The 19,153-nt window shown below is 36.2% G+C and overlaps 1 protein-coding gene across 2 annotated transcripts in view; it reads left to right on the top strand.

Annotated features, from left to right (window-relative positions):
- The window catches only part of LOC145984038 (uncharacterized), a 200,732-nt gene that overhangs the window by 122,718 nt on the left and 58,861 nt on the right, over positions 1-19,153 (top strand). For both annotated transcript variants that reach the window (XM_083117376.1, XM_083117375.1), the window contains exon 4: positions 9,571-9,788. In XM_083117376.1, coding sequence (XP_082973502.1) covers positions 9,571-9,788 — 218 coding nt within the window. The remainder of the gene's footprint in view (positions 1-9,570; positions 9,789-19,153) is intronic.

The raw sequence follows: 19,153 nt of genomic DNA, 5'->3' as shown, positions 1-19,153 counted from the left end.
TCCTCAAGCATAGATATCAGCTCAGCCAAAGCATTAATTGTAGGAAAGGTTCGTTGACAAGTAAGTTGTTGTCTTACAAGGTCTGGTTCTAGCTTAGCTCTAAGTTCCCTTATTTTGGGGTCTTGAAATTTATTGCAATAAAACACAGCGTGTTCTGGAGTATCAGTAGTCTTACATACTTGGCACTGGTCATCTAGACTGAGGCCAAAGCGTTTCAAATATGCTTTATAAGGGCCATGCCCTGTAATGAGGTGTATCAACCCTTTAGTTGGTTTAAAGAGTGAGTTCATTGTCCAGAATTTAACGTCAGCCATATATAGCTTCGTGTGTACTGATCCCGAGTATTGTCTCCACTCCTGTTGCCATTTGCTTTGTAGAACCTGGTCAATGTCCTGCATGGTATTCACATTAATTCCCAAGAGCATGAATATCTTAGCTTGGTCTCCCTTCCGAAACCAATATCTAGAAGCGTGTCTTTGAACTTCAAAATCAAGAGGCTAGACACCAGCTAGCACTATAGTTGACATAGTTGACGTTGTGTGAAAGGCCCCAAGAATTCTCAACAAGACCGATGTGCCGATCTCAGATGGTCCCGGACAACTTTCTTCCTAGAAAGGAAAGCCCAAGTAGATGCTGCATAACATATAGTTGTAACAAATATCGCTTTATAATACAGCATTGCGATCTTGAATGGTATCTTAAATGCAGTATTACCCATGTTTAAGATATTGTGTAAAGTTGACTTGGCCTTAGCTGTAACACTGTTCACATGAGCTCTTAGGCTCATTTGAGCTTCATATGAATTCCAAGGTATTTGATGACTTGAACATTTTTAATTGAAGAGTTCTGAAACTTGAATATAGGCGCTCGAGCCAGTTTTCCCTTAAGGAGGATTTGATATGTCTTCTCCTTAGCTATGGTCAACTTAGATTCCTCAGACCAAATGGCCACTTGATTCAAGATCTTGTTAGCATTGAACTCCAAACCTTTGCGATTGTTCGATCTGGTTATGATTAATAGATCATCTGCATAAGCAACACTATCTATGATCTCATCCATCCTGCTGAGAGCCAGCAGTAGTGGTTCCAAGGTTATATTCCAAAGGACTGGCCCCAGGACAGAGCCCTGAGGACAGCCTTTGTTGACACTCCTGCAGATCGTCTCATGTCCCCAAACGAACTGTATTCTCCTGTCTTTCAGGTAATCACAGATTAAGCTGTATAGAGGCTTAGGAATCTGCAACCTCCTTAGTTCTTGTAGTAAGTATGGCCACCATACATTATTGAACGCTCCGCTAATGTCAATTGTAATTCCAGTAACATACTTATAATGAGTTTGGTTTATAGATGTTATCACACGATTGACAGCATCCTCAGTAGAGCGTCCTTTAATAAACCCATACTGTTTGCTAGAATTCCTTATTAGTGTTAGTCTTTCGTTTAGTCTCTTTGTAATCAGCCTCTCAAAAACTTTGCCTAAGACATCCAAGAGGCAAATTGGCCTGTAAGATTTTACATTGGATGGATCTCTTTTGGTATCCTTTAAGAAAAACACTAACTAACTAACTAACTAACTCTCTAGCCTTCTTAAACCCGAAGGTTCATGGCTGCAGCAACACAGGCCTTCCATCTGTCCCTATCTTGAGCAAGATCTATATACTCTTTTCCATCCCTACCGATTTCCCTTAGGTCCATCTCGACGTTGTCCCTCCATCTTCGTCTTGGCCTTCCTACAGGTCTCTTACCATCAGGTTTCCCAACAAGAATCCTGAAAACTCCTCTTTCCTCTCCCATTCGTGCCACATGGCCTGCCCACCTAAGTCTTCTTGATTTAATTATTCTAATAATGTCTGGACATGAATACAAATTATGTAGTTCTAAATTATGTAACCTTCTCCACTCACCTGTCTCCTCATCCCTTTTAGGTCCAAAGATTTTCCTAAGGATCTTATTTTCAAATACTCTCAATTTATGTTCCTCTTTCAATGTAAGGGACCAAGTTTCACACCCATATAATACTACAGGCAAAATTACGGTTTTGTATATTTTAACTTTTAGATTCTTAGATATTAAACGAGAAGACAAAAGTTTATGAAGAGAGAAGTAACATGCATTTCCTGAATTAAGCCTACTTTTTATTTCCTCTTTAATATAATTTTCATTTGTTAATATTACTCCTAAGTATTTGAATTTGGAAACTGTTTCAAACGAGTTGTTATCAATAATTAGATTTTGATTATTACCTAACACTTGGTTTCGGCCTGTAAGCATATATTTAGTTTTCTCTTTGTTAACTTCCAAACCTATCTCTTTAGCAGTTTTGAAAAATATTTTAGCATTATTCTTAATTGTATTCACATCATCCCCCAGTAAGTCTACATCATCTGCATATGCTAACAACTGAGTCACACCATTTAATTTTAGTCCTTCTTTAGTTTCGTTTACCTTCCTAACAGCATATTCTAAGGCAAAATTAAAGAGCAATGGAGATAATGCATCTCCTTGTTTTAACCCATCATGAATTGTAAATTTGTCAGACATATTAATACCCACACGAATTTTACTTTCCGTTTCACTGGTGCATATTTTTATCATACTAACAAGCTTCTTAGGTATTCCAAACTCTACTAATATATTATATAATTTATCTCTTTTGACCGAATCATATGCTTTTTTGAAATCAATGAATAGCTGATGGACATTTTGATTATATTCCCACTTTTTTTCAAGTGTCTGTCTGATGTGAAAAATTTGATCTGTAGTTGATCTGTTGCGTTTAAATCCACATTGATAATCACCTATAATTTCATTAGCATATGGGGTTAGTCTTGTTAAAAGAATGTTAGATAATATTTTATATGTTGTTGAGAGTAGAGAAATTCCACGGTAATTATTGCAGTTCATTTTATCACCTTTTTTAAACACAGGAACAATTATGGATTCTTTCCACTGTTGAGGGATTTCTTCTTTATTCCATATTAAACAAATTAATTTATGAATTTGACAAATTAATGAATTTCCACCATATTTAATTAACTCAGCTGGTATTAAATCAATGCCAGGTGCTTTGTTATTCTTTAGCCTTTTAATAGCATCTTTAACTTCAGTCAAGTTAGGTTCTGGGACTAAAGGTTCTGCTGTGTGTACTTCATTCACTTCTGATTTATCTCCTACATGGACATTTAAAAGGTCATTAAAGTAGTTCTTCCATCTGTTTAGAATATCGCTTGGGTCAGCTAGAAAATCACCGTCTTTATCTTTTATCAAGTTTACTTTAGGTTGCCACCCCTTTCTAAACTCATTTACACCTTTATATAAATCTCTGATATTTTTATTTTTGCTGTTTGTTTCAATTTCGTTAATTTTGCTTTTCAAGTAATCTCTTTTTTTACTTCTAAACGTGCGGTTAACTTCTCGCTTTATTCTATTATAATTGTTTAGATTTGTATCATCAGAGTTATTTAACCACCTAAGTCTAGCCTGATTTCTTATTTCTATTAGATTATGACATTCATTATCAAACCATGGCTTACTTTTTCTCGGTTTATGGTATCCTATACTTTCTTTAGCTGCTGATTCTATTGCATTACGTATGTGCTCCCAATTCTTATTTACGTCTGTTTCATTTATATTTTCATCATCATTTAAATCCTGCAAAACATCAAATCTATTTGACAGTTTAATTTGGTAATCTTTCTTAATTCTTTCATCAGTAAACTTTCCTGTATCAAATTTTAGAACTTTTAGATTTTGTTGCTTATGATTTATCACTGAGAGTCTTTCTCTTAATTTAGCAATTACTAAATAATGGTCACTGGCACAGTCAGCACCTCTATGTGTACGAACGTCAATTATACTAGTATGCCTTCTCTTATCAATGAGAATATGATCTATCTGATTATGAGTTTTACCATCTGGAGAAGACCAGGTATATTTATGGATATCTTTATGTTTAAAAGTGGTACTTTTCACAATTAAATTCTTTGAGGTTGCAAAAGTAATCAATCTTATACCATTATCATTAAAGAAAAACACACTAACGTTGCTAATTTCCAGTCTTCAGGAAAAATCCCTTCTGCTAGGCATTGGTTATAGATTATCTGTAAACCTCAGAGAAGTTGGTTTTTAGTAATTTTGATTAACTCGTTTAGATTTCCATCAGGACCCGGGGCTTTGCCATTTTTCAATCTGTCAATCACAGCGGCGATTTCTTCCTGTGCAAACGGCATCACCAGTGTAGGATTTTCATAGCTTACATCAACTGTAGATCTTATGTTGTTCTGGATTGGTGTGTCCTCTTCAGAATCATCCAATGGTAGTAGTCCATCCATTATGAAGCTTACTGCCTCCTGCCATGAGCTTGTGTATGTATTGTCACTCTTCTTAAATGGTACAGGGACGAATTTCTGTGAATTTTTTTGGGCAGCTATTTTGTATGGCATGCTCCAAGGATTTTTGAGGATCTCCTGTTGTACTAGACAGGCCCAGGATTTGATCTTGTACTGTTCAATAAGCTTACCGTATTTCCATTTGGAATTTCGGTACTTCTCTAGATAGAATGTTCTGTCTCTATCCATCTTGGATTTTTGATAGAGCTTTCTGAGTCTCCGTGTAATGTTCCGTCTTCTCATGATATACTCTGGCCAGGCTTGTTTAGGTTTCTGCTCCTTCATATTAGGAATATGGCCTGGCGCAGTCACCAATATGTGCGCAACTGTAGCTACATTTCCAGAGATTGTGTTATCCAAGGTTATCGGATTGTGCCTTAATTCATTTGCCACAAGAGTGCGTAGCATTTCTTGGTCACGCATGTTCCATTTTCTTTTGGTTAATCTCTTATTGACTGGTGTGTGTCGTCTTTTAAGTTTGATACAGTAGCTAATCAAGTTGTGGTCACTGTCAGCTTCTCAGCAACCCACCAGTTATCTATCGATAACCGCCCATTCATGTTTGAAATTGTCAAGTCAATATTCGATGTTGCTCCTGCTCTATTAGAGTATGTTGGAATATCAGATCTTCTATTTAAAACATGTAGGTTTTTACTGGCCAGTAGGTCTTCCAGTTCCAAGCCAGGGTCATCTGTGACCTTGCTAAACCAATGCTTTTATTTAGCATTCGAGTCCATCCCAATTAAGATGTTATTCATGGATAGGTCAGTAACAATTCTTTCCAGTTGATCCAAATAAGGTTGTATAGGATCTTTAAACTGGCAGTACATATTTACTAAAACCCAGCTATCATCTCCTAAGCAGATTTTCGTTACTATACAGTGAGATGTTGAGTAATTGTGTAACCAGAATATTTGTAAGTCACTATTGGCGATTATAGTAAATGTCATTGGTTTATCAGATATTTAGTAGACTTGCATTCGACTCGGAATGCCAACTGGTTTTCCTTTCAGGTGTTTATAGCAAATTGTAGAGGCAGGAGTAGGGAGAGTGTACATTTGTTTACTAGATGGTTAGACCAACCATCAACATCACATGCTTTCTTGTTATTATTATCTTTTTTATTATTTTTCCATCTTTGCTTGTTTAATATATCCCATATGATTTTAGACTTATTGCTATTGCTTTTTATTTTTTGTGATAAATGGTGAGCTTTCTCAGATTTAATTCATTTTTCATATTCATTTTTCTTACTTTTATACATGCCATTATAAATTTTCTCTTTAGTAGCTATGAATTTGTCATGGATGTTTTTTTAGTTCAATTTTTTTCTGCAGAATTTTATTTGAGACCCAATCTTTGTTTATTTTATTTAAATATATATATATTTCTTTTTAATAGGACATGCAACATTTAGGTAATATACAAGTGCGTTTTAAATTTTCCCAAATTTTTTCCGTAGTATTTGACTGGTACACTTCTGTCCATTCTCCTTTTTTTAGAAGATAAGATAGATACCTGATATCTTCTTCATTAATATTTCTACATTCTATTGCATATCTTTGTTATATTATGGTTTGTGGGCAGGTTTACTTGCATTAGTTGTGCAGTGTGGTCAGATATTAAATTGAATCACCTCTGTTTTTATCATGTCAAAAGGCATGTCAGTGCTAATATGATCTATGAGTTTCAGTAGTGAGTGTTATTCTGGTAGGATTTTTTACAATTTGATTCTATAGAGCAACTCTTTATTTTTTGTATTGTTTTGAAGAGATCAATATTTGTCACCAAGAATGATGACATTGCTATTTGACAGTGTAACCCTTTGTAATACAACATCTAATTTTGAAAGAAAATCGTTGATGTTACAGCTTGGGGTATTGTATAAATATGATTATTTATATTAACTTCAATTCCAGCTGCTTCAAATACAATTTCATTGCATAATGGTTGAATCCTCTTAATCTGTTTAGTCCTTTCAGGCTAGTTTTTGTGTATATATATCAATGCCTTCACTTTTGTGTTCCTCCCTGGTAAATTTTGACATATATCCTTCTAGTGTATAAAATTGTGGTTAATCTTCGGTGAGACCAAATTCAATTAATGTCAGAATGTTGTGTTGGAATTTGTGTAAGGATAATTCTACGAGATCTACTTTGTTCGTGGCAGATTGAACATTATTGCATATAATTATCAGAAGATAGTTATTTGTCATTTGTTTTAGAATATTTTTTTATTATTATTATTATCTACTTTACTTGCAATATTGAATATAGGTGTATCAGTACTGTTTACAGGTGATGAGGAGGTATTTGGTGTGGATTGCACATGATTAAGATGATTGATTGGGTTATTTTCTAAATAAGAAATCATCATTCAATTTTTTCGGAATATGCCTTTCTCTTGTTGATATACTTGGAGTATTTAAACTTTTGGAGTTTGGTTGGTAGATAATGAAACCACTTCACTGCCTTCTCCATCGTTCACCAATTCACTACCTTTTCCATCAATCACCACTTCACTATCATTCCAATCTTTCACCACTTCACTATCATTCCCATATCTTTCACCACTTCACTATCATTCCCATCTTTCACCACTTCACTATCATTCCCATCTTTCACCACTTCACTATCATTCCCATCTTTCACCACTTCACTATCATTCCCATCTTTCACCACTTCACTATCATTCCCATCTTTCACCACTTCACTATCATTCCCATCTTTCACCACTTCACTATCATTCCCATCTTTCACCACTTCACTATCATTCCCATCTTTCACCACTTCACTATCATTCCCATCTTTCACCACTTCACTATCATTCCCATCTTTCACCACTTCACTATCATTCCCATCTTTCACCACTTCACTATCATTCCCATCTTTCACCACTTCACTATCATTCCCATCTTTCACCACATCACTGTTGTTTTCACTTGATGTTGCACTTGAGTCAGTTACTTCTTTTTCTAGTTCGTTCCTTGTTACTTCTTTTCTCATCTCTTGCTTGATCTTGGTGGTTTCTCGTTGGAATTATTTGGATGTGGTGCTGGTAGAGGTATGGGATGTCCATTTTTATGGAGAGTTACTGTGTCGTTTATCAGCATATATAGTTTTTAACATATAGGCCTAATGTTTTTGCCTTTGCCATTTAGGTGTTGGCAAGATTTGTGTGGCCATCTCTTCCAACTTCACTAACTGAACTAAGGGATAAGATTTGCAGACTTTGTCAACTTTTGAGTTTTCAGTGTTTACTTAGAGGTTAACACATGATGATGAGATTAGGTTGTATCTTTTGGGGATAGTGTAGATAATTACATTTGTATGTTGTACTGTGTCAAGGGATTTATTTTTAGTGTTTGTATTTCCAATATCTATGCAGATATTGACCAAGTTGAGGTGTTGACCATTGACTAAATCAGCTAAGTCTAAGTTGTGGTATAATCACAATTTACACCATGATATGGAATATTTTTATATATTAATTGGAAGAGGAATATAACCTCAGCAGGCCCGTAGCTAGAATTGATCTTCAGGGAGGAGGGCTCACAGGTTATCAGGCTTGTAAACAAAGTCCATTTGTTAAAAAAAATAACAGTATTAAATGAAGGTAAATTATGTATGTGTGTGTGAGGGGGGTCACTAAGTTAATGTAAAATATATAATTTAGAAATATTATACAAATACTAGTTTTTTCTATAATTTAAAAAAAAATCTGAAATGTTAATTGACTGCTACTGACATCATCCCTTACTACACACTCCATAGTACTTTTGATAATATAGATATTTATATCATACAAGGAAAATGTGCAATATTAAATCATAGTGCCTACTGTACATTCCACACCCAGTCGACCCAATAAAACTACCTTTCATTCCCAAAACTTGGGAGCTGTTGACCTTTGATGCATATGTGGAAAGAATGTCTAAACGGGAGTCCTCAACAGGGGCAGAAAAGGTACAGATAAAGAAGCTCCCCCTGTGAAAGAATTGTCTAAAGTGTAGAGAATCTTCTAAATACTTGCCACTACTTAGACTTCAGCTCATAAACAAGATGAATGAATGTAATAGCTGCTGTTCATGTTCTGTGGATTCATCCTTCAATAGGCTTACCATATTTTTTTGGGTCCAACCCAGGACATATTCGCGATCAACTCGTTGCTGCTGAATTTCATTGTTGTTTTCTACAAAAATAAATTGAAATTACTTAAAATCCTTAACATTTTATTGGAACATTAAACTATAAATTGTACAAGAAAAAATATTAACATTATTTTCTAAAATCAATCAAGTAATTTTCAAATGTTTAATTGAATAATACAATTTCTGATGTTTAGGAAACCTCTCTGTTCTAGGTAGTATTATCTGTTAGTAGACTCAGTTGTACTTTTCACTAGACATGACTTTCTTCAGAAATGGCTTTTTGTTTTAATAACATCATAGAATTCACATGAAAATTCTGACTTAATTTTAACATTTAGCAGATGTTTAACAGTGGATACTGGAAGTCTACCTCTTTCTGCAAACCAAATATTCCCCATAATTGAAAACACTCTCTCAACTGAAGCCGATGTTTCAGGCAAAGACATAACAAATAACCAAACTCAACCATTTTAGAAATGTTGGCACATGAAATATCAATCTTTTGAAACACCTTAAAAATTGCTTGCCTTGACCACCAAGATGCTCACAGAAGTACGAAAACGGAACCGCTCGGAAGTCGATATCTCGAAGAAAGAAAAGGTATAATCGATCCTTATAATTGATCGATCCTTGCCGGTCATAAATTCTGGTCGTGAATATTCAATACCGGTAACTATATTCATGTTCAGATTTTGAAAACCCCGGACATTTTGCAATCCCAGACATCAGCCTGGACAGCACTAAAAAAACAGGACTGTCCAGGCTAATCCCGGACATATGGTAAGCCTATCCTTCAACGAGTTGAGCAAAATAATATCTGCTGTCTACATTTTCACTCTTCACTGCAAACAAATTATATGAAATAGTTTTACCTAACGTCAAGGGGGCAGACGGAAGTGTCAGAGCCCCCTGGCCCCTGCCTGGCTTTGGACCTGAACCTCAGAGAAGCATTGAATTAATTCAGGTTAGGTCATTCTTATAAATTGCATTCTTGTGATTGATCATTATCATATTTTAACTTTTTTTCATTTAGGAAATTGAAAGCATTGAACCAGGATTTCTACAGCTTTCATTTAAAGGATTTCAACTAAAACCTAGGAATGTACCTGTTGAATATGGGAAATTTTCCATGAAGAGCTACACATGGAAAGGTACTGATGTTATATTGAAGAGCATTCAGCAACCAAACACAGATGAAAGTGAAAAACATATTTTGACAGAGTTGTTGGTGAATGAAGTGAAATGCCTCTTGTAAGTAAATAAAGACACGTAATCAATTTTTATTCTAATGTAGGTAAATATTGCTTTCTTGTAGCAAATACATGTAAATCTGGATTTAGATGTTGATAAGTATGTACAATCAGTGACAAAGGTAACAATAGGCAAATTGTTCACTGCTAATTTTGGTCTATATGTTTTTATGGAATGGAATTGTACTTATCCTGAAGCAAAGGTTATTCTCTACTTTTTGATGTTCCTACTTCAAGCCAGCTTTCCTGGCAGAATCATTATCACCACTACTCATGAGGTCCTGGGTTCGAATCCTGTCCTTGGCATGGGTGTTCTTTGATGAAGGAACACTCACAATTTCATCATATCATCAGTGGCAGTAAAGCACAGTCAAATCAATCAAGATTCTATTTTGATTCTTGAACCCAACATTGCAGAAAGCAAAATTAATGAACATGACACTGGACAATTTGCCTATTATCATCTTTGCTGTTGGCTGTAGTAATTATTCTGTAGAGTTTTAGGTTTTCTCATAAATGAAAAATTCATGTTTAATCTATAACATAAAGCTATAGGGAATTGTACTTAGCGTCACTATACAACAGCAACATACTTTGACAGCATATGGATCTGTGCCAGATAGCTGCATACATACAGGATAGAAAATGCAATTTTTAGGGGCTCATAGTATCAAATGAGACCTTAATGAACAATGCGTTAAAATAAAAGGTGTTGTGACAATTTTCCAGGATTGCAATGCGATAATGTGCATGTTTAAAAAATGTTTGCTACATAGATAAATTTAGCTTCAGTAATCCAGTTGGTAGGTCAACTTGACTGCACACAATGGAACCCTGATATGATTTTCAGGGTGGTTGGTTTCAGGGAAATTTTCTGACAACCCCTGCAAGTGGCTGTGAGAGGTTACCTGGCCTCTAATCAATGAATACTCTGGGACAATCCCGAGATGTAAAGGCAGCTGGAGCATGGTGCTGATTACATCACATCCACTATAGCTGAGATCTAGAATCTGCAGGCCATACCTCAACAACCCTGATATAATGGGTAGCCACCCATCATAATTAAACTTTTCCTCTGGAGAAAATTAGTTCAAATTTTTACCAGCAGATGTGGTGCAGCAATAGCGACAACCAGTAATTTGAGTTTGTCTGTACAGTAGCATTCAGTATCTTTGAAAGCAGAGGCTCCAAAACTGGGGCCCCCTTATAATGGGCCCAATGTGTATATATATATACAATTTGTAACAAATTATTTGTGTGATGAAAATTTCATAAATTATTTAAGAACTCTGTTGGAAATTACCAGAGCTAGGAATTTTAGGTGCAAAAAAGGTGCCAATTTATGTACAAAAAAAGGTGCTAAAATAGGTGCTAATTTTCAGATGTAAAATTTATTGTGAGCAGTGCATACATATATGATTCAACTTGTCTGAATAAACACAGAGTATTATCTGGTTTTATATTGTTTAATATAACTAAGCAAAGAAAGTTATCTGATACATTAGAAAGCGACATAAAGGATAGCATGCTTCTTCTTACTTGCTTAGATTTAGTCATCTAGAAAACTGTTAAAATAGATTACATTCAAAATTTCTATGTTCTTCTGAGTGAGGCTACATCTGCGGTCACTAAGTAGATACTTGTAAGTTGAAAATGAACGTTCGTCAACAGACACAAGTGGTGCGTATTTTTGTTTTCAACCGGTAATCCACATCCTTGTTGGTTGCGACTTCTTGAACATCAGGGTTTTTGGCTAAACTTTGTTCTAACTTCTCTTTCCCAACCACTTGCAGTTCTCGTTGCACATCCATCAAAACAGCCCACTGTGCTTCCTTTTCAGAACACTGCTCCTCTAGTTTTGTGATTGCAGTAGTAAGGAAAGAGAAGCCATGTACAATATAGGGTTCATCTTGCAATGCCTGTTTACGTGCAAGTTCTTTGGCTTTTTCTACAGCTGAGGAATCACTAGGCAAAGCATTTAAAAATTTCGATATTGTATGGAAATTATTGCAAATAAACACTGCAGCTTTTAACCATGTACCCCATCTAGTGAGGATGGGAGAGGGTGGTAGTGGAAGTTTCGTAATTTCTACGTACTTCTGTATTCCAGAAGGAGCCTTTTTCAGTATTTTCTTAATGCTAGAAACAAATTCGTTCACATATGTATATTCATCTTAAGAGCTTCACAAACTCGGTGCAAAGCATGAACAATGCAGGTCACATGTTTTAAGTTAGGATACATATTCTTCAGAGTAGAAAATGCAGCTAACATGTAAGATGCTTGGTCTGTAACAACTAACCACACTCTATCATATTTTACGCCCTCCGGCCACAATACAAAACATGCAACATTGAAACTTTGCATTACACTTGCATTATTTGTTTTGCCGAGAAAATAAGTTTTTAAAAGCATGGGTTTCACTTGATGTCCATTGAGAGCTGCTACTAAAATGTTCAAAACTTACCAGTTTTACCTATCTGTGGTTTCATCTAGTATGAAATAGACTGGATGGTCAGCTACTACTTGCCTGATCTGCGAGATTTTAGCTTCATAAAGAGCTTGAAGGTAAGATTTCCTTAAGGTGCTCTCATCTGGTACTGACTTTCCAGTATATTTTTGCAAATATGATTTCATGACAGGATTGTTAAGTTTCAAAAGAGGTATTCCACACACTATAAATGTCCTTGCTGTCTCACTGAAAAATTCATTTGTATTTCTGGAACTCGAAGATGCAAGCGCCTCACCAATGAATTGCTGTCACTTCCCACCTTTACCATCTCGTAGTTCTTTATTCGTGACGTGCTTCCCACTTTGTATATGCTGCACAACCCGAGTGCATTTGGTGTTTGTCATCAACAGCAATAGAAATATCACACCTCAGAACAGATCCATCACTCTCTGAATGCCATCACCGCTAAACTGTTTAACAATGTCCTGCAGTTTCCCAACATTTACTTTATGTTTTGGCATGTTGAACAAGCAAATCCGATGCATCGATCAGTCGATCACAGACTGCAGTTACCTTGCTTGCTGGGACGGGAGAAGGAAACTAAAACAAAACAGCTTTCCTACAACAATTTGTAAACTAAACAGCATAGGACAAAAAGAGCACAACTTCTAGCAATTGTAACGCGTCATTGTTGGCACTGTTTAAAGTCAACGCGCTTACTACATTAACATCCAAGAACTGAAGAAAGCCGATTCATTGTTGTGCGATAAACAAGAATCACGTGCCAAGAAGCCGTGCCTTGAATGTGGGTGGGGTTAAACAGCGCGCGACTTGTATTTAAAAAAATGATAAAGATGCAAAAAGGGCGAAAAGGTGCAAAAGGTTCTGAGATTGTGAAAAATGTGGAAAAGGTTCTGAGATTGTGAAAAAGGTGCAAAAAGGTGCAACCGAACACCATGAGTAGAGTTCAATACGTGTTTATTTTGGGGATGAGTCACTTTTTTAACCATTTTCACACAAAAAAAATTAAGGTGCAGCACCTAAAATTCCTAGCTCTAGAAATTACACAGGATTCTGCTCTGAAATGGGCATTTTACTTTATCTCAGTATTTCTTTTTCCAAATACACAGTTAATTAATGAAAACGCATAGTGTACAGTTGAGACTGCTTTAAACATAACTCAGTTCTGCATAATTCTGTTTTATTCATAAATTACTGTAGGTCCTGGCAAATATAATTTAAAAACGTGTTAATTAAACCTTATTTGAACGTAATGCATTGATATACGTTATATGTACTAATTTTCATAAAATACAGTTGATTTGTACGTAATAAGCTACAACAGAAGTAACAGTTTTCAGTTGCTACTGGTCGGCCATGGACATCAGGAAGAGGAAAAGTTACATGCTTGACCAGAAAGTAAAGTTTATACGGGAAGTGGACGCTAATCCACATAAAGCTAAAACTGAAATAGCTGCAGATTTTGGCATCGATTACACCACACTTTGCAGTGATTAGTAAAATAAATGCTATTTTAGATGATTTTTTAAAATTGACTGTAGTATTTCAGTATCAAAATGTTCACTAATAAAGTGGCAAATGTAATGTATTTAAGAATGAAACTTTTAGATTCGTTAATTTACAATTTTATGACAGAAATAACCTATATTAGGTATATTCCTCAAAATAGATAAAATTACAGTATTTTAATAATGATATGACATGGCATCTACATCTGATTTGTAAGTAATTCTCAGTTACACGTATTATTTTCTCTTCACCTTGACATGCGTATAACTCAGGTTCAACTGCATTATGATTTTGTGCAAGAATAGAGAAAGAAGCATGGGAATACTGTAGTCCTAGTGTCCTTGAGTGAGTCAGTCCATTGAAAAATAGGTAGGAGTCTGTTTTCCATTTGAATGTAAGCTACTTTTAACTTCCATTGTCGGCGTCTGTTGATGATGTAGCAGTTACATCACCTAATGAACTTATAAGGCGCCAAAATTTGGAATGATTTGACTATCACTTACACTCGGAAGGGGCAAAAGAAAGGAGTGCGAAAATAAATGGATCATATTTGATCAGTATATAACAGTGAATTGTGGTTTGTGGATATTGTTGAGCTCAGGGTTGAGAAAGGAGAACTGAGAAGAGAAAAACTGGAACATCTTCGACTATTTCAAGAAGAAATCACAAATCTAAGTAATAACTTGGTTTACGAACTCTCTTATAAAACGTAATTGGCTTATTAGACAAATTAATCTTATCAATCTATTAATTATGAACTTTATTAATATAATTATTATTACATGTATAGCAGTTGGCTCTGACACATCCTGAAATATAGTGCCTGGGATGGGGAAGAGGCTGTCTTTGTCCCGGATAACAAGGAGCATGGTTTTGAGTCTACAAACAGCATTAAAGTGGTCTATTCTGACCCTATCGCAGATAACTCAAAGTACTTTGTGGAAATATTAATAAGATAACGATGGAACATTAATGATCTAAATTGAACTATTACTGAAGTAAAAAGGTAAAGTGCTCCCCCTGTGCATAGCACCACACCATGAAGGCGTATAGGGGGTGTGGGGGTAACGCCCAACACTTTCTTGATCCAGTGGTGAGTGGGGGTGATGTCAGCAACATGCCCCTGACCGCCTTTACCCCCCAGGGTTTCCCCCAGGTACCCATGTTATTCAATGCTGGGTGGGCGCCGGGGCTGCTTCCAAAGTTAGAAAAGTTCCCAGATTTGAACCAGCTGGGATCGAACCCGGGACCTTTAGCATGGTAGTCAGATGCGTTACCGACTGAGCCACTGCGGCCACACTATTACTGAAGTAGGATGGTAAAATGAATAACAAACTTAATCATTTATTAATTTATTATATTATCCGCAATAGTAGATTCATAAAAAAATATAAACTGTATGCTATACCATGTTCTGATCAGTACCCTTGGTGCATAGTTAAGGTAACTATTTAATAACAGCAGAAAGACACTTGCTTTTGATGCTGTATTCTTCTTGCTAGGCAGAAAGTAGTTTGTGCTTGCATTGCCTCAAGAACTATTTACAAAAATGATGACCCCAAAACATCTTAACTCTGTGGCACTGTATCAAGTACATGAAGGAAAACTGGATAATATTGACACTAAAAGAATCATGAAGTATTACATTGAAGTTGTTTCCCTTCATTAAAGTAGAGTAGAAATTGAAAATATTCTGTTTTGCAATATGCCACTGTATTATTTAGTATTAGTAATTTTTTTTACTCAAATCTGCAAACATATGCAAACTTCATACAGCATTACTGTGGCTAGGTGTTACATATTTATACAATACATAACCAACGTTTGTGTGTATATGTGTGAGCATGTGCAAAGATATTAAACACGCACAAAGAATTGTGGGGGAGAAGTACAGTATATATACAGAATATGGTAATGAAATCCTGAATCAAAAGTGACATAAAGTATTATGTTACACAATTATCTAATCACAATATAGTGATCTTTTTTTTGTCCAGCTCATCAAATTCGATGTACCTTGATAAATATATTTTTGTTTTTTTAGCTAGTAGTAAATTGTAATTACAATTTTCCAAATGTTAACTCAACTGTATATATTCTTTGGTCTCTACTATTGATTTAAAAATACCCTTGCTTGCACCCCCCACAAACGGAAGGAAATCGGACTTTATGCTGTGCTTAGCTTTCCCCCCCCCCCATCCCCAATGTCTGAAAATCGGCGCCTATGTTTGGAAGCCCAAGACAGCATTATCAATGAACTCACAAAGAATTTCATGTTAAATTATTTTGATTTCTCCCCTCCTATTCTCACTATTCCTTTAACTGTCTTGTAGACACTTTGTATTCTTCTTACTAATTTTTCTGAGGCTCCTATTTTCTGTAATGCTGACCATAGTTGCTGTCGTGGTACTGTATCAAAGGCTGCCTTTAAATCCAGAAAGGCTACAAACAGTTCTTTTTCTCTTAAGAAATTTATCTATGGCTTGTCGTAGTGTGAAAATGGGATCTTGTGTTTGTCTTCCTCTTCTGAAAGCTGCTTGTTCTTCATCTCCTCCTCTACTTCATCTCTTAGCCTTCTTTCTAAGATTCTTGTGTATATTTTTAGAGGTACTGAAGATAGACAGATTGTTCTATAGTTTTCACATTTTACAGTGCTACCCTTTTTGTGGATTGTTATGATCATGTTTCTTTCCCAATCTTTGGGTATTTTAATTCTCTTCCATGCTTCATTACAAATCTTCCACAACCATATATGTAATGCATATATCAAAGCATGGAAATAAAGAGAGATTGGAAATAGCTAGCTTCTTTTACTCCTCGGTCCCAGTATTATTTTATGTCAGAAAATAAAACCCTGTGTCCCTCTGTGATGCTGCGTTCTGCAAGTTTGGTTGGTAACCTGAGAACACCTTTTCGAATCACGTCGCCAGGAAAGCCACAATGAGATGCTTCAAATGGGCTCCAGAGGGCTCTGAATAGGGCAACTTTAATTGTGCGCACTCAGTACCTTCAGGGCATGGTGCAAAATCATATTTTACATGGATAAGTATTAACATCTGAATTGGTATGGTGGGCTTTAGTTGCTGAACAGGCCAGAAAGACTGAACCAAAATTTGATTATTCTGCCTCAGTGGCAGAGTGCATGCAGTGGTCTACCCATGACCTTCCAACTGAAGGTTCTGGATTAGAGTCCTGGCCAGGGCTTCAGTGTTCATCTAATCATCATTTATCCTCATGATTGCAATTAGCCTAAAAAGCAGTGGATTATTCTGAAAATTTGACCTTCCTTATTGCAACAATTGTAATTTATTTTATGTATTATATATTAATTAGATGTAATACAAATATAACACCAATACAGGCATGCAAGTAAAACAAAAACCCAAGTCCTACAATCTCAAATTATTTTGTAGAAATTTATATACATATATAATATTAAAAAAAGGTGGTTTACCAGTGGTACAGTAGTAAACCAGACAACATGGGAGAATATGCTACTGCAAAAAAGGAAACAAAATTAAAACAAAACTGACCGAATAATATTATATCAATGTTAATAATTATGAATGCTCTTGAAAGGTTAATGAAATACTGTGTAACTGTAAGGAGGGTCATAGTCCGGGTTCTAAGCCCTCAATTGGGGCTCGAATCATCATTTGGGGCTCGTCGTAGCCTTTTATGATGTATATTTTGAGGGGTAGAGTTGGCAACACTGTGGGGGCACTGTAGCCTTTTATGAGGGGGGTTTATTGCTTTTTGTTTACATCTGGTAACACTGCCGTAGTTTGACAGTGTTGTTAACCTACTGGGTTTTTTTCACTGAGGCTCGAATCATCATTTGGGGCTCGTCGTAGCCTTTTATGATGTATATTTTGAGGGGTAGAGTTGGCAACACTGTGGGGGCACTGTAGCCTTTTATGAGGGGGGTTTATTGCTTTTTGTTTACATCTGGTAACACTGCCGTAGTTTGACAGTGTTGTTAACCTACTGGGTTTTTTTCACTGAGGCTCGAATCATCATTTGGGGCTCGTCGTAGCCTTTTATGATGTATATTTTGAGGGGTAGAGTTGGCAACACTGTGGGGGCACTGTAGCCTTTTATGAGGGGGGTTTATTGCTTTTTGTTTACATCTGGTAACACTGCCGTAGTTTGACAGTGTTGTTAACCTACTGGGTTTTTTTCACTGAGGCTCGAATCATCATTTGGGGCTCGTCGTAGCCTTTTATGATGTATATTTTGAGGGGTAGAGTTGGCAACACTGTGGGGGCACTGTAGCCTTTTATGAGGGGGGTTTATTGCTTTTTGTTTACATCTGGTAACACTGCCGTAGTTTGACAGTGTTGTTAACCTACTGGGTTTTTTTCACTGAGGCTCGAATCATCATTTGGGGCTCGTCGTAGCCTTTTATGATGTATATTTTGAGGGGTAGAGTTGGCAACACTGTGGGGGCACTGTAGCCTTTTATGAGGGGGGTTTATTGTCTTCTGTTTACATCTGGCAACACTACCGTAGTTTGACAGTGTTGTTAACCTACTGGGTTTTTTCACTGTAAATTTTCATTAAAGGGTCTGAGGGGTCCATGTATTTTTTATGTCTGGCAATACTGTTGGGGGCCTAGTGTTGGCGACACTGTGGGTTTTTACTGTAGCCTTTTATGAGGGGGGGGGCCTATTGCCCTCTTTTTACATCTGGCAACACTATTGGATGTTTTGTTTGAGGCTTGGGTTTTGCCAACCCATCCGAAGAAAATTCCACTATATGATCTTTCACTGGCTAAGCTAACCTACAAATAGGAATTGGCAACACCGACGAGTCTTGAATTATTATTTGAGGCTCGTCGGTGTTGCCTACCCACTCTACAAAAATTCTACTATATGATATTTTGAAACTTTTGAATGCAACTTATCATAATTTTCCAACTGTGGGACCAAATGTTTATATATCGTGACTTTTGTAAACCTCTTTCGGGAACAATGTGTTGCACACACACACGTGCGCGCGCGTGCCTGTATTGTGACGCAAGCAAACAAAAAAAAACTTTGCGTGTCATTACAAAAAAAAACTTTGACCGTATTCTTAAATAACTAACAAAGACAATGAATCTTTTTGGCTTCCGCAAACAGATCAACATGGAGACTGCACCGCCAAATTCCAATAACCTCTTACCTTCCGTATTATCTAAACTCAATGGTTTACTGATTGTTCATCTCAACAGCATTTGGACGAAACTGAATGACGATGTGGGCAAGATGTTTTATGTTTTTAATAACAATTTACATTTCTACGAAATTCCGATCGACGGGAAACTTCAAATCACCGTGAATCCGGAAAACGCAGGCGAAATCAAAATTTCTACCGGCAAGAATATTTTTCGAATCAAGCACGA

Source organism: Lepisma saccharinum, chromosome 2, assembly GCF_977018435.1.
Source record: "Lepisma saccharinum chromosome 2, izLepSacc3.1, whole genome shotgun sequence".
Classification (NCBI taxonomy): domain Eukaryota; kingdom Metazoa; phylum Arthropoda; class Insecta; order Zygentoma; family Lepismatidae; genus Lepisma; species Lepisma saccharinum.
Note: the sequence above shows the minus strand (reverse complement) of the source record. Positions and strands in the feature narration are given on the sequence as shown.